A 24566-nucleotide genomic window follows, 5' to 3' on the forward strand; every position below is an offset into this window, starting at 1 on the left:
TCATAGGGAAGAGCGGCGCTCTGACAGGTCCATCCCTGCACAGTGTGCAGAGACAGACCTGTCATCTGCCTGCTCAGCGGGGATCAATGGAGCCATCCCCCGCTGAGCAGAGCAGGCTCCGTACACGGACAAATCCGTGTAAAAGTGCCCTTATATCAGTCCAACCATGGCTTCCACTGCAAGGTGGTAACACAGTCGATCCTGCGATGAGGAAAACAGCAGTTCATATGTGGCATGAGTGTGGGTTGTCATTATTACTTCTTTTATAGGGGGAGTGACATGGTCTTTCCAGTGGCGGGTTAAAACCAGTCTGGCACTTAGTAGGACATGGATAGCCACTGTCCTGGTTTCTACCGGGAGTGTTTCAATGGTTAGAGATAAAAGGGCCTGATCTGGGGACATGGGTATATGAATTTTTAGGATTTGGGCAAGCAGTTGATACACTGCCCTCCAATACGTGATTATTGCTGGGCAGGACCATAGGGTGTGATAGAGGGTTCCTACTCTAACACATTGCCTCCAGCATAGAGCAGAAGAATGTGGAGCGAATTTTGCAATCCTATATGGGGTCAGGTACCACCTGAGTGATATTTTTTGAGTTAATTTTCAATTGTTTTGCACTTCTAGTAGCTGCATATGTCAGCCTTTTGCCATTGATCAGAAGTGAAAAACATCCCCATATCAAATCCCATGCAGACATTGCAGAGGTTTTGATATACACATCTTTATTGTTATACATCCTATAAAACAGGGATATACCTTTAGATTTTGGTGCTAATACTAGAGTAAAATTGTGATATATTCCACAGCAAAGATATAGCAGTATTTGGATGCGAGCCGAGGAAGTGGGCAATTTGTAGGTAAGTATAGTAATCATGGGAGGCTAGATTAAACTCTATTTGAAGGGATCTAAAGGTTTTAGGGGTTGGTCCTACCATTATATTTTCGACAACCTTAAGCCCTTTTGTAACCCACCCTCCTACGTTCAGATCAGGTATTACAGTAAACAAGCTTTGTATTGGTAAGGACACTGTTGAATTTTTTTTTGTATGTTAAGGAGAGGTGACAAGTATTTCCCAGGCTTGTAGGAATGCTAGACTTGTGGGAGATAGCGTTTTGGGCTGCGGGGTGTGATATCGGCTTGCTAAAAGTAGGTGGTACAGATTATGGTCATGAATTTGGGAGCTCTCTATTTCTGTCCATCTGTACTTTTTGGTCCCCGGGAACCATGCCTTGTGCTGAGTTAATAGAGTGGCTGTATAATAATCCTTCAAATTTACCATGACTACTCCGCCTACTCTCCTGGTCATGACCAGCCGCGAGAAGGCGCACCTCGCTTTTTTTCCTTGCCATATCTAGCGACTAATTATTGATTGGGCAGTGGTGAAAAAGGAGTTAGGTACAGGTATCGGGAGGGTTCTAAATGGATAAATTAGTTGGGGTAAGATCGTCATTTTAAAGGCCGCCAATATGCCTGTCCAGGAGAGTTCTGTTTTAGCTAGATCTTGAAGTTTCAATTTTAGTTTGTCTATAAATGGGGTATAGTTGGCTTCAAGGGGTATAGTTGGTGCCAAGATATTTTATCCCTATATTTTCCCACGTGTACATATACTCTTTTGCCATTTTTTGTTGTACTATTGGAGGAATGTTCAGACCCAGTATATAGGATTTGGATTCCTTCCCTTTGTAATAGGAAATGCGGCTAAATATTTGCCATGGAATTCTCCACATCCGTGATCATTAAGATAACATCATCGGCAAATAAGCTGATAGTATGTGAGGAGTTATGCATTTTAAACCCCGAAATATGGGGATGATTACAAATATGGCACAGAAAGGGCTTCATCAGCAAGTTGAATATTAGTGGCGACAGAAGGCAGCCCTGGCGCTTCCCATTCGCAATGGTAAAAGGGGTTGAGAAAACTCCAGATGTAAATACCTGGGCCGTAGGGTTGGTGTAGAGGGCCATGATTGCAGAAAAAATGGGGCCTGAAAATCCAAAAGCGGTTAATATTTTGGCCAAATATCCCCAATGTATGCGATCGAACATCTTCTCTGCATCCAAAGCCAGGAGCAGAGAAGGGGTTTCCGTCACGTTTGCATTGTGGATGATGTTTATTAATCGCCTAGTGGCATCTGACGTCTGGTGTCCCTTAGTGAACCCTGTATTAGCGTATCATTTTAAATTGTTGTTGAGGAGTGATATAGGCCGGTAGTTCTGCGGATAGGATGGATCTTTCCCCGGCTGCAGTATTGTTATTATTAACGCCTTTAACATCTCTGAGGGGAAAGAGGAAGAGGCAACAGCATCATTAAATAAATGAAGAAGATGAGGTGCTAGAATCTGCTTAAATGTTTTGTAATGCTCCCCTATAAAACCATCTGCTCCTGGGGACTTATTGGGTGGTAGCACAGCTATAGTTGCGTCAGTTTCAAGCAGGCTAAACGGTAGATTTAGCTGTTGAAGTTGGTCTGCTGTTAGCTGAGGAAGAGACAGTTTGGCCAGAAAGCTGGTTATCTGCTCTGGCTCGGGTTGGTGAGTAAGGGAATCTCTTTCCAGATTGTAAAGAGAACCATAATAGTCGCTAAAAGCATCCGCAATATCTTTAGGATGATAATGTTTGACTTTAGCGGTAGGGTGAGCTATAAATGATATTTTAGTTTTATCTCTGAAACCACCCAGGCACTGGGCCAAAATCTTCCCCGTTTTGTTGCCATTGGCATAGAAAGTCATTTTTAACCGCCTGGCCGACTTCTCAAAGTCCTCCAGAAGTCAAAGTCTGAGGTCATGCCTAAGTTGTGTTAGTTTGTGGTATAGGGAAGGTGAGGTGTTCTGTTTATTTTGGGTTTCTAGATCATGGATGCTGTCAGTAAATTATTTTATGCGTCGTTGCCTCTGCCTCTTTACCCCCGCTCCTAGTTTGATAAAAATGCTTCTTGTGAATGCCTTATGGGCATTCCACATTCTAGAGTAGTCAGATACAGAGTCCACGTTGTCAGCAAAGTATTCTTTCAGGTGAGTCTCTAAAGTATTCCTAGTATCTTCGCTTTGTAGGATAAATGAGTTTGCTCTCCACACCGGGTTAGCCCTGGGCGAGAGGGAATCTGCTATAGTTAGGGTCACTGATGCATGATCCGACCAGGTGATGATATTAAAGAGGAAGTAAACCCTGATGAGTTTACTTCCTCTTTCATTCCCTGCAAAGGCAAAGCATAATGGACTACTATGCATCGCATAGTAGCCCATTATGTGTCACTTACCTGACACAGGAGCCAGCGAAGTCGCTGCTGTCCCCTGTAGTCCGCCGCATCTATCTTGTTGGTGGGGTCTCGCAGCTCCGCCGCTGTCATTCGGCGAAGCCGCGATTACGTCACTCCCGCGCATGCGCACGGGAGCCGACACGCGCGGCAGCTCCGTCGCGGAGAATGCCGCGCTCAGTGCGCCTGCGCGCGGCTGCCTACGGCGCATGCGCCGTAGACAGCGGTGCCCGTTTTCGGGCAAATATCTCCTAAACCATATAGGCTTAGGAGATATTGCTTGGACCTACAGGTAAGCCTTAATCTAGGCTTACCTGTAGGTCAAAGTGGTTTGTAAAAGTTTACAACCACTTTAATCTTTGGTACAATAGTATGGGTTAGAAGTTCTTGATCCACCAGGAAGAGGTCAATGCGGGAGTAAGAACAGTGGGGTGCAAAAAAAAAGGTGAAGCCCCTCTCGCCCACATGGTAGCATCTCTACGCATCGTACAAACCATGCTGATACACTACATTCTGAAGAGAAGGAACCATGCGAGTGCATGTAGAGCTTGTGTCCATGGCTTTATCTAGAGCAAGATTGAAAGCTCCACAGATCACTAGGGCTCCTCTCCTGAGCAGATCAATCTTTTTCAATAATTTGTTGAGGAACTCAATTTAGTGGGAGTTGGGGGTATAAATATTCACGATTGTATATGTGGTAGAGTTGATGTCACATATCAAGATGAGGTATCTGCCACTAGGGTCTTTAATTTCTTTGTGAAGCCGAAAGGAGACGTGTCCCTAATCACTATGAGGATCCCTCTTTTCTTTGGCTCAGCGTTCGCGGTAAAGATATATATGGGTAGTTCTTATGTGAGCATTTGGGTTGTGCGGTGGCACAGAAGTGCGTTTCCTGTGCGCACCGGACATCGCTCTTGTTTTGCAAGGCTTCAGACCACAGTGATTTGTGCTTGGCTGGGTAATTGAGGCATTTTTAATTAATAGACAAAAAGTGCACCCCCATGAGATATGTTTGAGCGTGTTGCTTGTTCCTTTGAAAAAATAGCTGACACTTGTGGCTGGTGGTCCCTCCAATAGACAGACAGAGTAGCACTTGTGCAGAAAGGCGTGACTAAATTTTGGTTAGAGTACTCACATGCTGAAGAGACATCGCGGCTGGGCGAAGAGGCGGGTTGACTGTGTTGTGGCGAAGGAACTTGAAGATAATGCTGCTCCATTCTCAGTGGAAAAGTAAATTGTGCAGTGAATCCTGGATACGATGCTTAGGAAATAGCCATTTGTTAGCTTTGTACTGAGTGTGATGAACAGGAAGAAAGAGTCAAAGATCTCACAACTGCAACAAAAAAATATGTCAAACAGAACTGTAAGTCAGGTTTCTGACAAAAATAGAGCATTGGTGCCGAGGACTAAGTCTTGGGTCAATATGGTTGCTTGTTTGTTCAAATGCAGCTGGTTGCTGCTCAGATAGAGTTAAGGGGCCAAGTTCGTGGATAAAAGAGGGCCCCTATCCCATCCTTGGTAATAGTGATGTTGGTCGGGTACCCCCATCTATAGGATATCTGGTGGTTCCTGAGCGTCTTGGTAATGGTGATCAAGCTTCTCTGCTTTTTCAACGTATACTGCGACAGATCTGCATAGACTTGCAGGTGTTTGTATAGGGCTGGGACATGTTCCTTGGAACGCATGGCTGCCATGAGCTGCGTTTTTAATTTGGTACAATATTATGTCCCTTGGTATTTGATAAAGAAGGTAAGACGGTTTGGGGAGGCGATGAATTCTATCTATAGTGATATCCAATGCAGAGAGGTCAGGGAGGAGGTTTGAGAATAAGGTGGTAGCGTAGGCCCTTAAATCTCCCTGCTGGACGGTCTCCGGTATACCTCTAATTTTCAGATTGTTTCTCCTGCTTCTGTCCTCTGTCTGCGATTTTTTTTTTTTTTTTTGCCTTAATACCCTCCATCTCCTCCTCATGTTCCTCCTGGGTGCCCACTAGGTTGTTTATTGTTGCTGCGAATTCTCCCATTTTACTTTCGACATGTTCTACCCTGAATTCCACTTCCTATATATCAGTGTGGAACCTTTGCATACAGGACATTATGTCAGCCTGTATAGTGCTGCGCAGTGAGTGCAAATGTCCTGTAACACAGTATCCATGACAGGCTGGTTAGTAGTGGGGAATTGTTCTATCCTGTCTGGAAGTTCCCTAGTGTCATCCCCTGTCTCAGCCTCTGGCCCGATCACCTGGCTGCATCCAGGGCCATCCATCCTAAATCTAGCCTTAGCTGGGCTGGCTGATTGTGGTGTGCCAGGACTGGATTTGAGGCTCGCCGGGGAGCCACTCTTTGTGTTGTGCGAAGTGGATGAAAGAGGGAGAAGGCCCACGCTGTGTGTTGGGGGTTGATGAGGAGCCGATGCCACCATGCCTACCATCTTGCTGCCGGTACGAGTAAAACTCTGTCAGTTTTTGCAGCTTTCTGTTGTCCTTTCGCTTCCATGACATGGTCGTCCGGTCATGGCAGGTCAGCGGCTAGCCACGCCCCCAGACCACTGCTTTTAAACAGAGCTATGGGTCCTCCTCTGCTGCATGTTGGCAGATAACAGGCTTTTGTACTAGGGCTGTGCCAGCTTTCTAAAGAAAACAAACCATGAGACTTCAAAAAACCTTTTTGTTTTGAAGTTAAGTCTGGCTTTTTGCCTGGAGTTTAGCTTTAGTTAGGATGTGACAGCACACTTACTGGCACTAGTTTATCAAATGCACATTAGACATTAAGTTATTTCCTTTATCAATCAGTGAAGGTTAAGTTTTCATTCTTTGGAGAAAGGTCATTAGCTAATCTCCAGGCATACAATCTTTCATTGACATCATTTTTTCAATAGCCACAAAGGATATAATTCACTTTGTGTGTACCAGATGCATTTGCCAGCCCAAATATTACCTTGTAAAAGTAGCAGGGACACCATTACTGTGCGGTACACGTTCTGTGCAGAGAGCAGAGCGGTGGGAGGGGTCCAGCCAGCTCCACCCACTACAGGCTGCCTGCAGAAAGCTACAGGAGGGGCGGAGACAAGACCAGTCCCCCTGCACAATGAGAGGGATCATTAGTGACTGATCTTTATTACAGGAAGCTGCTGCACAATGGAAAAATCTCACGCAGGATGACTGCACAGATCTAAAAGAAATACACAAATCATACCAAGATTCAAGTACGAATACACATGACTCTTGTATTTGGACAATATACGCTTATCTTGCAGTTCAGCTTTTAAATCAGCATAAGTCCATTTCCAGTCTGATTTAAATATAAGTATAAGATCACTCCTTAGCCACATCTGGAAATTGAAATTTGAACCAAAAAAGAGAAGACCACTAAGTCAGACTTTAACCACTTGCCGACCGCCGCACGACGATATACGTCGGCAGAATGGCACGGGCAGGCATATGGGCGTATATATAAGTCCCTGCCTGCCCGCGGGTGGGGGGCCCGATCGGGCCCCCCCCCGGTGCCTGCGGCGGTCGGCATTCCTTCGAGAGCGATCCGGGATGAGGGGGCGGCCATTCATTCATGGCCACCCCCTCGCGATCGCTCTCGACGAATGGAAATCCCCGGTGACATCACTTCCTCTCCTGTAATGTAAACACAGGAGAGGAAGTGATGTATTCTCTCCTCCGTGTCGGTATTTTTCGTTCCGACACGGAGGAGAGCGGATCGGTGAGTTGCACCAACACTCTACATACACAGTAGAACATGCCAGGCACACTCACACCCCCCCTTTACCCCCCGATCACCCCCCCAATTACCCCTGCCCCCCAGTCACAGTGACACCAATGTCATTTTTATTTATTTATTTTTTTATTTTTTTTTGCATTGGTGTCATTTGTGACTGTAATAACTGTTAGGGCAGTTAGAGTTAGCCCCCTTTAGTTCTAATGTGCCCCCCTAACCCCCCCCAATAAAGGTTTAACCCCGTGATCACCCCCCGTCGCCAGTGTCACTAAGGCTGGGTTCACATTGCAGCGGTTTATGAGAACGAATGTGATTCGCACCGCACTGCAGTGCAAATCACATCCGATCTCTGTGCGATTCGAGTTCAGCCATTCGCCGCACCCGCCGCACCCGCCGCAAATTCGCACGGGACCCTTTTTTTGGTCCGCAGCAGAATCGGATCGCATGGGTGTTCACACCATGCGATCCGAGTTTGCAGATCGCACTGCGATATGCGAACTGATCTGGGGGTGTCAGTAACATTTCACTGACACTCCCAGCAGTTCGCATAGGGCAGTGTGAACTGCCGCCGGGAGGCATGCGATGCGGGAACCCGCCGCGGATTCGCGGCGTTTCCGCATCGCTCCAGTGTGAACCCAGCCTAATAAGCGATCATTTTTCTGATCGCCGTATTAGTGTCACAGGTGACGCTAGTTAGGCAGGTAGGTATTTAGGTTCGCCGCAGCTTTTTATAGCGCCAGGGACCCCCATATACTACCGCATAAAGCCCCCTGATTGCCCCCTAGTTAACCCTTTCACCTGTGATCACCATATAACTGTTACAGGTGACGCTGGTTGGTTAGTTATTTTTTTATAGTTTCAGGGCACCCGCCATTTATTACCTAATAAAGGTTTAACCCCCTGATCACCCGGCGGGTGTCATTTGTGACTAATAACTGTTAGGGCAGTTAGGGTTAGCCCCCTTTAGTTCTAAGGTACCCCCCTAACCCCCCCAATAAAGGTTTAACCCCGTGATCACCCCCCGTCGCCAGTGTCACTAAGGCTGGGTTCACATTGCAGCGGTTTGAGAACGGATGTGATTCGCACCGCACTGCAGTGCAAATCACATCCGATCTCTGTGCGATTCGAGTTCAGCCATTCGCCGCACCCGCCGCAAATTCGCACGGGACCCTTTTTTTGGCCCGCAGCAGAATCGGATCGCATGGGTGTTCACACCATGCGATCCGAGTTTGCAGATCGCACTGCGATATGCGAACTGATCTGGGGGTGTCAGTAACATTTCACTGACACTCCCAGCAGTTCGCATAGGGCAGTGTGAACTGCCGCCGGGAGGCATGCGATGCGGGAACCCGCCGCGCATTCGTGGCGTTCCCGCATCGCTCCAGTGTGAACCCAGCCTAATAAGCGATCGTTTTTCTGATCGCTGTATTAGTGTCACAGGTGACGCTAGTTAGGCAGGTAGGTATTTAGGTTCGCCGCAGCTTTTTATAGCGCCAGGGACCCCCATATACTACCGCATAAAGCCCCCTGATTGCCCCCTAGTTAACCCTTTCACCAGTGATCACCATATAACTGTTACAGGTGACGCTGGTTGGTTAGTTATTTTTTTATAGTTTCAGGGCACCCGCCATTTATTACCTAGTCTCACTAGTGTACCCCTAAATTTAGGGGTGTCTACTTTCCAAAATGGGGTCATTTGGGGGGGGTTTGTGCCATCTTGGCATTTTATGGCCTTCAAAACTGTAACGCCCTTAGAAAGCCTGAAGGCGGTGCTTGGTTTTCGAGGCCCCGTACGCGGCTAGGCTCCCAAAAAGTCCCACATATGTGGTATCCCCGTACTCAGGAGAAGCAGCAGAATTTATTTTGGGGTGTCATTTCACATATGCCCATGGCATGCGTGAGCAATATATCATTTAGTGACAACTTTGTGAAAAAAAAAAAAAAGTTTGTAATTTTCCCGCAACTTGTGGCAAAATATAAAATATTCCATGGACTCAACATGCCTCTCAGCAAATAGCTTGGGGTGTCTACTTTCTAAAATGGGGTCATTTGTGGGTGTTTTGTGCCATCTTGGCATTTTATGGCCTTCAAAACTGTAATAGGTAGTGAGAAGTGAACTCAAAAATTTACGCCCTTAGAAAGCCTGAAGGCGGTGCTTGGTTTTCGGGGCCCCGTACGCGGCTAGGCTCCCAAAAAGTCCCACATATGTGGTATCCCCGTACTCAGGAGAAGCAGCAGAATTTATTTTGGGGTGTCATTTCACATATGCCCATGGCATGTGTGAGCAATATATCATTTAGTGACAACTTTGTGAAAAAAAAAAAAAAAAAAAAAAAGTTTGTAATTTTCCCGCAACTTGTGGCAAAATATAAAATATTCCATGGACTCAACATGCCTCTCAGCAAATAGCTTGGGGTGTCTACTTTCTAAAATGGGGTCATTTGTGGGTGTTTTGTGCCATCTTGGCATTTTATGGCCTTCAAAACTGTAATAGGTAGTGAGAAGTGAACTCAAAAATTTACGCCCTTAGAAAGCCTGAAGGCGGTGCTTGGTTTTCGGGGCCCCGTACGCGGCTAGGCTCCCAAAAAGTCCCACATATGTGGTATCCCCGTACTCAGGAGAAGCAGCAGAATTTATTTTGGGGTGTCATTTCACATACGCCCATAGCATGTGTGAGCAATATATCATTTAGTGACAACTTTGTGTAAAAAAAAATTATTCAATCGCTTGAGGCAAAAAAATAAAATATTCAATGGGCTCAACATGCCTCTTATCAATTTCCTTAGGGGGTCTACTTTCCAAAATGGGGTCATTTGGGGGGGTTTTGTACTGCCCTGCCATTTTAGCACCTCAAGAAATGAGATAGGCAGTCGTAAACTAAAAGCTGCGTAAATTCCAGAAAACGTACCTTAGTTTGTAGATGTGACAACTTTTGCGCAAACCAATAAATATACAATTATTGACTTTTTTTTTACCAAAGACATGTGGCTGAATACATTTTGGCCTAAATGTATGACTAAAATTGAGTTTATTGGATTTTTCTAATAACAAAAAGTAGAAAATATCATTTTTTTTCAAAATTTGCGGTCTTTTTACGTTTATATCGCAAAAAATAAAAATCGCAGAGGCAATCAAATACCATCAAAAGAAAGCTCTATTTGTGGGAAGAAAAGGATGCAAATTTTGTTTGGGTACAACATTGCATGACCGCGCAATTACCAGTTAAAGCAGCGCAGTGCCAAAGTGTAAAAAGACCTCTGGTCATTTACCAGCAAAATGGTCCGGTCTGAAAGTGGTTAAAGGCAGATTGGACCATAGTATTTAAGTAAAAAAATTCATATTTTATTTATACATAGAAAATATAAAAAGAAGTTTGCATATATAGAGTAACCAAAATTTAATTTAAAAACATGTATTCACATATATGTACAGTCGGTCAGCAAGGCCAGATACTTCCAAACTATAATTAATGTTACATGATCTCGGGTAAGTGAGCCCCTGTGCGTCAACGCGTTTCACTGGACAGCTTTCTCAGGACACACAAAGGGTGATTTTGAAATCTTTAGTAACCTACAAAATTCACTTTAGGAATGGGGTTACTGAAGAATCTATTGCTTTAGAGATCAATAGCTGAGCAAATCTAATATCTGTACCCGGAAGGTTTACTCTGCATGTGCATAAGTAAGGCAGTTAATACCATCACCCCCCTGGTTGCTGTATTTTCTTTCCTGCTAAATTTTTTTTTTATTATTTTTTTTTTTTTTACAGGGGATATTTCCAGCTGCATATATTCATCAGAAAGAAGTGACAGATGACAAAGGGTGAGCATGGATGAGTTCCACGTCTTCTGTCTGCCTTTGGCAGAGAGCAGCAGTTAAGGAATCATTTCATTAGCAACTAAAATAATGAAATCAACGTGGAACTGGGCCTAGGTTTTTATTACACTTAATTTAATGCTCTGTATATAAACACTGAAACATTATGTGACAGTGATAAATGGCTGGTTGATGCAAAGTAAGTTATTTCTTGTCAGCTTTTGCTAACAAAAATGTTTCACCGAAACAGGCAAAAATACTTTTCTAGTCATGAAAGTTTTAATTTCTGTCATGCATTACAATAATATATTGTGTTCATTGCTGAGGAAACCATGAACTAGTACTAAAAAAAAAAAAAAAAACGCATACACCACAAAAGTATAGGGAATAAAAATTCTTATAAAGAATACAGTGTAAAGACTTGAACATAATGACTGCAGTGAGGGGTTTTACAGGGGAGGGCTGGATTTAGAGGCAGGCGGGCATTTGCCCCTGGGCCAGTACTAATGGGATATATGGGGTGGTACTACGTGGAAATACTTCACCATCTTGACATATGTCAAGAAGGACCAGCAGCCACATGCTGAGCAAAATGAAATTGGTATCTACCACCCCCCTTTCAAAACTGTAATTGCAACACTTGGTGGAGCGAGGTCCTTCAGGGGCAACTGAAAAATTGATTAGTTTACGAGAAGGTATCAAAAAGTTTATGGCAATGCTGCGATGAGTCATCAGAGGTGTTTTGAGTGGCACGTGTAAAGGTTCTCCGACGATCATCATGCACAAGTTGTCTCAACATTGTCGGAGGTTGAGTTTGTTGAGGGTCTTTGTGATCTCTCGTCTTCCAGTGATGTTCTTCCGCTTTTGAGGCGTCCGTGCTACTCAAAACACTTTGAGCGGCTCATTGCAGCATCACCGTAAACTTTCTGAATTATGTCAAATGTTTCTGTGGCAGATTTGCCCGGTTTCACGCAGAATTTCATCTTTGCTCTTTGTTCTAACTTGCCTATGATAAAATAGCAGATGTAGTAACAAACCTGGTCAGAATAGCACCAGTTCCACAGCTTTCGATATACTGATTGTCTTTTGGCACACTGACTTAAGAAGGTCGGTGCCCCCTGTGACTATGCGTGCAGCCTTGTGCTGCCATCTGTTGGCGTGTTACAAAACATCTCAAAATGTACCACCTCTTAACAAAATATTACCAAAAAAGGGAGTAGGGGAAGGGGTACCCTTCCAAGGGTCCAGCATGCACTCTAATAAGCATTCAATTTCTATTGAGCTACAAGTCGCAAACAACAAAAAAGTATAAAGCCTTGTGGTGCCTTTACCTGTTAGACTTCACTTTGCACAGCACTAAATTTTAGACATTTGGGCCGATTAAACTATTGTTTTTCCCCCAAAAATTGGAGCATGTGTGATGCTTATTTGATATCCATCAAATAAACAACAAAGTGTGCCTATGTTGAAGTGGATTTGTGACGTGTGCCATAAATTGGAAACTCACAAATTGCAATTTGTTGAAGGAATGTCAGCGTTTCTGTGCCCTATACGCTATATATTAACGACAAAATCTCCACGTGGTCTGACCTGAAGCAGATCTGCACTGATCAGCTTCTGTAAAGTCACTTGCCAAAGGGAGATTGAGCTGGGAAAAGCTGCCTTGCAACTCTGCCTAGTTGAGAAGAAAGAAGGGGGCAGCCTGTAGGCTCCCCCTGAGTGTCCAAACAGACACTCGCCCACCAGAGATGGCAGGCGCAGGCAGGTTTGTGGTGCTCTGCTGTCTGTGTTTTTCTCTTTACCTGGCAAACACTTCCTGATCAAGAGCGAGAGAAAGAAGTAGTGATATAATGAGATTCTATAGCTCGCTGTATAGCTTTCCGCAAAGTGTCAATGCATCCCATGCCACTGTGCAATGTGCACCCAATAAACAGAAGACCCTGAAAGAACTGCACTATATATAGTTTATCTGGCCCTTTGTCTTTATCCACAGAATATTAACCAGTAGATATTATTGCTGTTATAATGTGAAAAATAAGGCAAATATACCACGCTGCCTACAAAGGATTTTAAGAAAGCAGCTAGCGCAGCAATGGATCAACTGCAAAAATTTGAAAACGTGTGGAAGAAGTGCAGCGCTAAGAAATTATCTCAAAATGAACTGAAAACAATATAAAATAGTGTACATATACATATAAAAGGGTGCACGAGAATGATCTCAGAGTGAACTCAAAACAATATGAACAGTGTACAAAATACATACAAGTATAAAGTAAAATATACAAATATGATAAACCTTTAAAGGGAAAATAATATACCAAGTGTCATATCTACAGATGTGCAGATAAAAATATATGAATAATGTCCAAAAATGACAAATCCTTAATAATGAAAAAGATTGTGGGAGTGAACCAAACAATAAAACTATCCAAAACGTGATTCAAAATAGTTGACACTTGAACTGAGCAACAATGTAGTATAGAAAAACAAGCCCAAACTTGCTGATAAGTGATCCACCACCAGAGAGTCAAAAAGGCTTACAAGGGAGGTTGAACCCAAATAAGTAGGTATACACCTAATGAGCCAATCAGGCTTGTAGGGCTACACACCCAGGGGAAACTGTCAAAATGGACACGACCTGCAACCAGAAGACCAACTCCGACAATTAACCTCAATGGGGTAGGTTTTGGACAGGAAACCAGATGGATGATTTCTCCAATAAAATATATTTATAAAAAGGAAAAGAAAGTAGGCACATGTTTGGAAATCGGAAATTATTTATTTGTAAAAAGAAGGAAATACACTCACATTTTAGTTGATATAAAAGCACTTAGAATAAAAGACAGCGACTTCAGCAGAGTGTTCTGACGTGTTTCGTCTCACAAGACATAATCTGTTGCTGTTTATAGAGAGGTTGACATAAACTGCACAGGGCACCTTTTGCTCTGTGTGTATTCTAGAAGTTTAGATTTGTAGTGACCTGTGATAATGCTTAAAAAACACCTTTCACTAGACAGCGGACTTCTCATTGCATATCATTGTTGCTTTAGCTATATTATTCATTAGTGTTAGTATAGCACGTTATAGGATACTATTGGTCATATTTATTTTCAAGAACTGCTAGCCTTTTGGGGAAAATCTCCTTTGTATACTTAAAATGTATATTAAATTAAAAAGTAGAGGTATTCCTACAAATTGATTCCAGACTTTTATTTCTTAGTACGTGGTCTTCAGAAATTGTTATGGAAAGCCCTGAAAATGCAAAGCTGACCCAAAAGAATAGTTAATATTATGTCTCACACTGTGATACTTTTACCCTTTCTGTTCCAGGCACCATGAGCCAACAGGTCTCAGCGAACTTCCTCTAGTACAAGAACTTACAGCCACTCTGCGGGAATGGGGCGTCTTGTGGCACTCGCTATATGTGGTAAGTTTAATTTTACCATTAAGCTATAGTTTTATAGCTGTTTGGTCTCACTGTCATTATGTTCTTTGCAGCAAAACCAGAGAACGCAGTTTGCACAGATGCAAGAAATGATGTCACAGCTGATGGACTGGAGGTCACAGATTATGTCTGGCACTCTACCCAAGGATGACTTAGCTGAACTGAGGAAAAAAGTGACTGCCAAAATCGACTATGGGAATCGGTGAGAAAGCATGGTGGAAGAGGCATTGTAAATTAAAGTTTTAGCAAAATTACAGACAATTGCATTTTTCTAGTTTCTAGTGGAGCAAGACAAGAGCTGTTCACCCGCCAGGGGTGGTCTTTCCACATATACTTGTGGGAAGATAATGCTGCCAGCATTTGTCAGCGTCTGTTTTACTGCGCCATAGGGGGATCTGTATAGTAATATATGATACCCACTATTCAGAAAGATATGGCTGGCTCAAGAATTGGGGGAGAGCTGGCCATTGCTGGTGACGAAATTCCTCTTAAAGGATTGAATTCAGCCACGCTCCCTCTAGATTTTAGATTATTTGGTTTAATTGAAAGTCAGTTTAACATTTGAAGAAGACTTTTTTATTTTGTATTGCTCACATGGATTTACGCTTTTTTGATGCTCACCTGGCAGAGTACTGGGTTTGGACCTTGTGGTTAGAGATGAAAATGGAATCATTCTAGATCCTGATGACACCAGTGTAATTACCTTGTTCCGCTACCATGAGATGGCATCAAGGCGGATTGATGAGAGGATTCAGGAGGAAAAGGTGGAGTTCTTGGCATCATATTCTAAAGGTCATATTTAAAGATCCTTGTTACTCACCCAGTTGCTTGTCTCTATTCTTTCTCAGTCTCAGCTGCAGCCTCTTGATATCTGCACTCCAGCCATGCTCCATGTAGCTCATACATACACCTTATATGTAAACTTGAAGAACTTTGTGTGTAACATGGCAGAAGATGCAGAGCTCCTCATGTGTCTGTATGACCCAGACATATCCCATTTCATCAGGTGAGACTAGTGTTGAACGTGCATAGTAATCTCTTGGGTCTGTCCCCTGCATTAAAAATGTACCAGGAAACCTTTCATATTCCCTAGGCATCGCATTGTGGAATGCAGACCTGGAGCCTAAACTGCTGTAGATATTTGTATATAATGAGCACCTTGCTTAAAGTTTCAGAGCCTGCAGTAGACAAGTTTACACAAGCATCCTGTTTTGTATAAGTATCTTTTAATATAATTTACTGATGTTGTCTTAATTTCTAGTGAGAGGTGTTTTTTTTAAGGGACTGTTATTTCTAGCTTTGTATTTACATGTAGTAGAGATTCCTGAAAGAACTCTGTATAATTTCTTTATCTGCAGTGAAAATTACTTTGTCCGCTGGAGTAGTTCCGGTATGCCCAAAGAAATAGAGAAGTTAAACAACCTGCAGGCAGTGTTCACAGTGAGTGGCGTCCTCCTTAGCCGACTTGATCTTCTCATGCTGTAGTTACTCAACAGCTTTGATCTCATTTGTTTTATCATCTGACTTCTATTATACTTCATTCTGGTTTCTATTCCAATCTTATGCTGGTCACACGTGGCTTGAGTTGTACAGAGAGTTATTGACATAGACTTCATAGGCACCATCCTCCATTTATCTTTTGCTATGTGTGTATTCCTGCAGTCTATACTAGTTTCTTCTTGAGGTGCCATCAATGTCTATTCACATTGAATGCTTTTCACTTTCCACCTTGCCTAAAGTCCCAGCCATGTCCTACCACTCTCTGGAAAATAAATCGAGTCCCTTGCTGTTCAAAATAACTGGAATTTGCCTAATCGCTATACTATACTAATCACTTTTGAGGGATTATTTTGAGGGATTATTGTTCTGATGGCTAATGCTATCAGAAGTCAGCTGACTTGTGAGAAATTATTTTATAGCATTTCTATGGGCCAGCCTTTCTCAACCTTGTTGTCCAAGAGGAACTCCTAAAGAAGTTTTCAGGTCTCAGGGAACCCTTACTAAAACCAATTCATTGAAGGTCAGTGACAAAAATGCCCCCTCATAAGGGTAGTCAGTAGGAAGAATGCCACCTATACAGTGGTTGGTCAGAATGTCACCCTTACAGACAAAAGTAAAAGATCATTTGTGTCATGTTTCTGACCTTGCCAAATGGCATTGGTCTTGGAACTATGCAGGTAACATAAAATAGGAGGTCAACCAGCCACAGCTAAGTAACTCCTAGCAACCTCTAAAGGGACACTAGTTTGAATGGGTACAATGGACCGTAACAGGCCAGGGAAATGGCCTGTCTTGTAGATGCAGACTGGGTGAACATACAGTCTGCTTTGAAAAGCCATTTAAATCAGACGATGTCCAAGGCTGGTCTTAGTGTAATATTACAGATGTTAAGGTTTACATTTTCTGGATCATCACTTGGTTCTTGTCCCACTGAATTGGGGCCCTGCTGATTACTGGGGAAGAAGGAAAGCCCGGCACTGGGCCCTATGGGATTTTTTTTTACATTTTTACCTTTAAGACCCTTGGCTTGAGTTGTACACTGATAAACTTAACAATTCATACATTGCTTGCAGTAACTGCACAATGTATCTAAAATTATAAACTTTGCTTTTGGGACCAATAAAAATGTTTATCGTTTGTTCCAAAATTCTGCCATTATCTCTTGTTTGCAAAAGTGAAGATTGTTTGAAGGACCAGTATACCCAGAAGTGATGTTTTGTTCCAGTCTAGAGTTTAGTGTACTTCTGGGCTTCTTGTATCGCTTGGAGAACTATAGCCATAAGATCTATCTGACATGTTTCTAGACTTTATTCCCTTCTAAGAGGTTTGGGACCCCCTTCCCACTAGTCCTGTTGTAAAGTGATGACTCAGGGTATGGACTGGGATCACTGTAGTCTTAGCCAGTATCTTCCCTCTTTGGTGCTGCACACTATACAGTATAACAAATTAGGTGCTGTTATAAGAGGTTCCTCCGAGGCAAAGATACCCAAGGGAATTGTTAATGGCCAGTGTACATGGTATGGAAGATCTCCTTAAATACACACAGTGCATTCTGCCTAAATACAAGTTGTATTATTTACTGGAGAGGGGTCAGAATAAGAGGGAGTCCCTGGTCTAAAGATTTGACCTGTTTAGCTAAGCCCCTTTGAAAACTCTCTTTATAATGGCTGTATCATGTAAAGAGCTCTAGGAGTGCTGAGATTTTACTGCCAGAATACCTTAGACATATGACAAACTGTAAAGTAGTATCTTTCTTCAGAAATATACCTGAATCTAAGATATTTTTTTATGGGGTATAAGAACCCTTACATTTTAGAAAAACATTGTAACTACTGCTTGCTAATCATTTTGGAAATTGTCAGCTGAATTTAAAAAAATACAACCTACCCTTGTGTGGCCAGCATGATACTCGCTGTAGAAGTCTCATTTTGAGAAATGGCCATGTTAATATTGTGCCTTTTTGGATTACTTCTCATTGGTCCTGGTTATTCCTTTCTTTCCCAGCCCTCATTGTTTATTCCCCTTCTCATTCAGAATTCCTGAGGCTCTTCACCTGTTTAAAGAAGATGTAAACCCTAACTGAAAGTTAGTTCAGCTTTTGTTTTCATTTTATCCCATGTCACATGCGGACAACACAAAGGTGCATAGTTGGGAGAGAGGGACAGTGTGTTTTCATTCTATATCAGGAAGTGCCTGTACAAGGTAATTTCATGGCAGGATCACCTAGTATTTATTTAATGAAAGTTGCAGATTTTCAAAATGCCTTTTCAAAAAATTAACCTGTTAGAGGGGATCTTCACCACATCTGAGGACCACAAACCAAAAACACTATTTAATTCAGTTTTAGTATTTAAAGAAAACTCCCTCATCCTTCCATGTCTCCATGCTTTAATTTGTTGAGAAATAACTTTATTAAACAACCCTCTAGCATTTCTGGCCATGGCCATCGTGAGTAAGGACAAATGAGTCATGTAGCATTTACTTCCTTGAATCCATCTGCCCTTAGTGCAAGCATGCAGGAAATTGTACTTGGCTGAGGATCCAGGAAGTAACTGAAGAAATGGAAAAAAAAAAAAAGTTTAAAACAAGTAAATATGATGTACTTTCCTATCTATTTACTAATACTAGCAACACAAGGATTAAAAATTATCAACGTTGATTGGAAGAGGGAAGTTCCACTTTAAAGTTGATATGAGATTTTAATGATTGGGTTTACATCTACTTTAAACTCTTTGAACTTCTGCTTCAGTTCTGCTTTCACTTATCCACCACATATTTTTCAACAGTAGAGATTCTCCTGTATCTTCCATCCTTTACAAGTTCTTACTTTTTTCTTTTTTCTGCATTGCACCATCCTGTTATCTTTTCCACATACCCCATCCAAACTTTCACTGGGTGTTGTTCTCTGTGCCTTACATTGTTATAATCTAACTTGCCTTTCTTTCTTTCACTACCTACCTCATTCCATTTTTCATCTATCCGTCTTTGTTTGTCCTCTCGTTCTCTCATTCATCAGTTCCACTCTTGCCGATGTTCTAAATTCTCTCACCAAACTATGATGGTCTTCAAGATGTGATTTCTTTTTTCGACTCTTCCTTTTTTTTTTTGGTTTCCTTAGTGCTCTTCTTTAACATTATGGACCATTGTAGTCTCTGTCTTTTTTCATTCTTTACGTTTCTGACACTCTCCTTGCTGATCTTGAACCACTTCTATTTTGTTTCTTCATTCTAGTTTTGACCTCTCTCCTCTTCAGGACCTCAGTAGCCTGGATCTGATTCGTCCCCGGATCAGCCTGGTGTGCCAGATAGTGCGTGTGGGACACATGGAGCTCAAGGATGGGAAAAAACACACGTTTGGCCTCCGAAGGCCTTTTGGTGTTGCAGGTAATATCACTGATGGCTTTTGTAATATGTATAATTTAGGACTCCATCTTCAACCTGACTAGTTCAACTGTGAACATAGCGAAGATTTTAGCAAGCTTTTTCAGATTTTCTATCAACTTTATTTTTGAGGATACAGTATTACAAATACACTTTGCTTATGGCCAGTGACATTTTAATATAGGTTCTGTGAGAAGGATGTGATCAGTATAGATATTTTTGTATATTGCCACAGATCTGCTTTACTTGGTGGTAGCTAACCTGCTTAGCACAAGTTAGAGAGGAGAGCTTAGTAAAGTATTTAAAGCAGCGTTTCGTCTAAAAAGAAAAAAATTTAAAACCAGCAGCTACACATACTGCAGCTGCTGGCTTTTAACAATAGGACACTTACTTGTCTTGGAGTCCAGCGATGTCAGCACCCAGCTAATGTTTCCATCAGCTGTTATGGCTTCATGCCGGGACCCTACTGTGCATGTGCAAGGCCCCGCTCCTCTCTCCTACTGGCCTGGCGACTGGGAGAGGAGGGGGGGGGGGCCGTGGTGATGTCACGGGCCAAGACCTGGATTCCCGAAAGTGGGAAAGGATACCTGTCAAAGAGGTGCCAACTGTGGCACCGGAGGTTGAGAGGAGACAAATTAGCGAAGTTCCACTTTTGGTTAGTATTTTGAGGAGGTTTTTTTTAAAAGCTGATTTTTTTTTTTTTTTGCTGGCGGGACATTTGACAATGATTCTATTTTCCCCCAAAAATGTATTTACATTTTTTCTACTTGTCATATTTTATAATGTAACCAATCTTTGTGAAAGGTACCTATTAGTTATTATTGACCAGAGATGGGTAATAAGTACTTGTTGAGGAGGAGAAATGGATAATACAAATACTTTTGATCATATAAGTGGAGGTACTTTCTAAAGGAATTTAATCTGCTTTTTTGTGGCAAGTAAATCTAATTATTATGTATCTGTTACAGTGATGGACATATCTGATGTTATACATGGGAAGGTGGACGATGAGGAGAAACAACATTTTATACCTTTTCATCCGTAAGTTGCCACTTTGTGTCATAACAGAAAAAAATCACAAGTCATTTATCAGGATACTGATCTCTGAACATTACTTGCATCTCAGGATGGCCAAAGAAACTTACATCAGCCAGCGGCAGCTCATTATGTCTCCTCTGAGCTCATCACGGGTATTAGCTGAGAACGAGCCTCTCCCCAGCATCTACAACAAGGTGATTGCAGCCAAAGAGGTCAACCACAAGGGACAAGGTATTGCACCGTTTCATGGAGGAGACTAATGCAAACTTCTAGAGATGCTGTCACTTTAAGATTACGGCAAGCTGCTCATAAGTATGAAGGTTTTGGACACAGGGGTGCTTGCATATACCTGTTGCAGTTTTAAATACCTTCTGCTTCACTAAAATGCCAAGGTCTTCTGATCCAAGCCATCTTCAGTATTTATAGTGCCTAAACTTTGCTGTCCCCACCGTTCTTCCACATATTGTGATTGGACAATGAGTCAGAGCACCATATGAGCTTAGCGGCACACTCTCACACTAACTAAAATTGTCAAATTGTTGTCTTATCAAAACAGCCCAGCATTAATTTGAACCTGTGAAAACTGAAACCTGCTGCAGTTATGTACAATTACCTGTATGTCTGCATTTCCTTTCTGCCAGTAGCATTCCGTTTTCTTAAAGTGAAAGGGTCTCTTTAAGCCTAAAACTATGATAGCCTAATTGTTTTTTTTTTGGTAGCTCAATTAAGTTCCATATCCCTGTCTAGAAGTAGAAAAGATGTAGCTGGATAGCCGCACTCCAAATTATTCAACTTTATTTCAAAAATGTAATTAAAATCATAGCATCTAGGCTGGTAAACAGACTAACTGCACAGCCGCTGACATGTTTCACACCGAACACGGTGCTTAGTCATAGCTAATGAGCAGAATATACATACAGAGCTATATACACACACACAAGCAATTAGACAAATGAATAAAATATGTGTATGACAAGATAGCAATTAAGGAAACACCTGTGAACATCCAAAGTCTGAAGATTAACATTTAAATGGATGAAAGGAAAAATACTTTTTCCCCTAAAACACCAAAATCAAGCTGACACGTTGAAAGCATACATAATGGTAATAAATGAATGACATGATAAATCAAATGACATAAGTAAAAACATTTTTCATTTTGTATGTAAAAAAAATGTTATATATTTTTTCACACGCATTGGCAGACTCACAAAAAAAAAGGAGAGAAAGAAACAAACTCTCAATGTGTGTGCATGCCAATACATGGGCTCATTGAATGTCAAACCCACCAGAGAAAAACACACAAAAAATATTCCCTAAAAATTACACATCCCAAAAAAGGTTTCATAATAGAAAGATTGCAAATATCTCATTATTGGATGTGTCTACTTAGGTCTTCTCCTATGATACAATGCATAGATATCAAAAATAAAAGTAAATATAAATATAGGAATAGACCAAATGAACGATCGATATCGAATGTTCTAAAACCAAGGGCAAGTTCAATGCGAATATCACTATACCCTGTCTAGAAGGGGTGGTGCTACACAAAATAGTGATACCACTATACAATCTTTGCTAAAGCTATGATCAGATTGCTGTTAGATAAAATTTGGCATGCATTTTAGAACACTCTCTGGCTGGCATTTGTAGGATCTTGCCAAGTGACAGAACTTCCTGACAAGTACCCCTGTTTTAATGCCAATCTAAACAGGATCCCTATACCAGCTATTCCAGAAGGGCATAGGTAAGGGGTAATGCTTCAATGGTTACCATTATCTCATAGCTTTTTTTAATCACATTTAGTGTTGCTCCTTTATAACTGTTTTATGGCGAAGACCCTGCAGTGGAGATATGTTGAAGTTGCAGAAGGATGGCATAGATACTTTCAAAAAACAATCAAATTACCTGGATATCAGAGGTTGGAAACAAAAGCACAAAAAATAAATTCCGGATCTTGTGATAACTCTAGATCTATATACATATCAATTTGGGTTTTATTAGGGCAAACAAATGGCATCATTACAATAGCACTGCCTATTCAATACGACAGTGGTCTTTGTTTATTCCACCCGGGACCTCTAGGACATCTGTCACGGAGTGCTTGGCCAGGACATGCCCCATTCCAGAGTCCCCTCCAAGAGAACTTTCCAGGTCTCTACCCCTAAAAAGTTTCACAAACCTATCCATGTAATATCTTTTTACACAAGGTTTATGGGAGATGTATCTTGATAGAACTCTTGTTCATCAATAGCATGAGCAGTAGGGAGATTTGAAAAGCACAACACTGCCAGTCATGAAGGAGAGGCTAAGAATCATTTAACACCTCAGCGTTTATGTGCAATAGTCCTGCTTGCTTTATCTTTAATGAGGATATCAACAAAGTGCACCTTTTATTGGGATGAATGGGATATATTTAAAGTATATCAAAAACTCATTGTACCTAAAATGGGATGGCCTTTGTTCTTTTCACTTATCGGTGTCTCAGACAATAAATAAACTCATACAGTTGTATGTCACTCACCAAACGTACCTTTTCCCAGTCTGTATTAAATCTGACGCATTGCTACTGCATACTGTTTGTGGTGCACCCAATCACAGATGGACTTTCTGGAAACAGATGACTTACTGTATTTGCTAAATTTTTATCTATCTTTAGATCTATTTTATCTATCTATCTTTATATCTATTCCAGCCCAATATATTCCTGAGATATGCTTATTCAGTTTGTTAGATGAGGAACTCTAGTGACACTACACTAGAATTTGAGAGAATCACTATTTCTGGCATGGAAAGCAATAGCCGTCAAGTGACTGCAGCTTTTCACGTCTACAATAGCTCATTGGTTATTTCTAGTCAACCAAATACTCCATTATGAAAAGGTTATTTATGGAAATAGAAACTGCCCTCTTAACTTCCAGAAAATCTGGGATGCATTGTGTAATTCTACCCTCTTTTCTAGTTGAGACCCCTTGAAGCAAGTTACCAGTATGAGGAATGTGGCAATCTGTATTATGCCCTATATTCTGTTTTGTTTATGGATGTATGAGAAAAAAATCACGCAAGACAGTGATATGCTTTAAAGTGGTTGTAAACCCTTACAAACCACTTTGACCTACAGGTAAGCCTAAATTAAGGCTTACCTGTAGGTCCAAGCAATATCTCCTAAACCTATATGGTTTAGGAGATATTTGCCCGAAAACGGGCACCGCTGTCTACGGCGCATGCGCCGTAGACAGCGGCGCGCAGGCGCACTGAGCGCGGCATTTCCAAAAATGGAGCTGCCGCGTGTGTCGACTCCCGTGCGCATGCGCGGGAGTGACGTCATCGCGGCTTCGCCGAATGACAGCGGCGGAGCTGCGAGACGCCACCAGCAAGATGGATGCGGCGGACTTCAGGGGACAGCGGCGACTTCGCTGGCTCCTGTGTCAGGTAAGTGACACATAATGGGCTACTATGCGATGCATAGTAGTCCATTATGCTTTGCCTTTGCAGGGAATGAAAGAGGAAGTAAACCCATCAGGGTTTACTTCCTCTTTAAATGTTAGCTTATTGGTACAATTGCTCTTTCCACTGACTGACTTTTTGAAATGTTGTTCAACTGATATGTGATCAATAAACAGAATAAAAAACAAAAAATATAGAACTATAAGTACTAATGCACAAAACATATATATATAATGCTTTACCTGGAACAACTAATCATGACCTATAGTAATTTTACTTGTACATATATGAAGCATCTTCTTAGCATTGGAAAGTCCTCCACTTTTCCAACTTCATTCTCTTCGAGTAAAGATTAGATATTGATATTTTTATTACCCTCTCAGGGCTGTGGATTTCTCTTAAACTTCTCCCAGGAGATATTAATCAGGTACAGAAGGAATATTCTCACCTAGTGGATCGATCTACTGCTGTGGCCCGGAAAATGGGATTTCCAGAGATTATCCTGCCTGGTATGTGTGTTTCAAAATACCTGGTCAATAAAATGGCCCCATAGAATTCTAGTAGCTGGCTTCATAAATTGTTATATGGTGTTTTCTTTCGCGTTTTTACAGGAGATGTTCGTAATGACATCTATGTTACGCTGATCCAGGGAGAGTTTGATAAAGGAAAGAAGAAAACCCCCAAGAATGTGGAAATCATGATGTCTGTGCATGACCAAGATGGTTCAATGTTAGAGGTATCACTGTCTTATATTTGAATGGTCACTGTCAGGTCTTGTAAAATCATATTGTAATCATCTGTTTCCTTTCTGAGCTGAAATCTTTGTTACAGTTTGTTTATTGATTCCAGAAAGCTATTACTCCTGGAGCTGGGCAGGAGGGATTGCCAGAATACAAGTCTGTTGTGTATTACCAAGTCAAGCAGCCATGTTGGTATGAAACAATAAAGGTAAATCATT

General features: G+C 41.8%; 1 protein-coding gene across 1 annotated transcript in view; it reads left to right on the forward strand.

Annotated features, from left to right (window-relative positions):
* Positions 1-24566, forward strand: part of DOCK5 (dedicator of cytokinesis 5) — a 208530-nt gene that overhangs the window by 114493 nt on the left and 69471 nt on the right. Inside the window, exons 4-15 of the mRNA XM_077469742.1 lie at positions 10752-10804; positions 14129-14225; positions 14297-14445; positions 14872-15007; positions 15092-15249; positions 15602-15683; positions 18997-19126; positions 20092-20164; positions 20250-20392; positions 23992-24117; positions 24220-24344; positions 24458-24556. Coding sequence (XP_077325868.1) covers positions 10752-10804; positions 14129-14225; positions 14297-14445; positions 14872-15007; positions 15092-15249; positions 15602-15683; positions 18997-19126; positions 20092-20164; positions 20250-20392; positions 23992-24117; positions 24220-24344; positions 24458-24556 — 1371 coding nt within the window. The remainder of the gene's footprint in view (positions 1-10751; positions 10805-14128; positions 14226-14296; positions 14446-14871; positions 15008-15091; positions 15250-15601; positions 15684-18996; positions 19127-20091; positions 20165-20249; positions 20393-23991; positions 24118-24219; positions 24345-24457; positions 24557-24566) is intronic.

Source organism: Lithobates pipiens, unplaced genomic scaffold (genome assembly GCF_037356315.1).
Source record: "Lithobates pipiens isolate NorthernLeopardFrog02 unplaced genomic scaffold, aLitPip1_a1.2 Scaffold_8, whole genome shotgun sequence".
In the NCBI taxonomy this organism is placed as follows: Eukaryota; Metazoa; Chordata; class Amphibia; order Anura; family Ranidae; genus Lithobates; species Lithobates pipiens.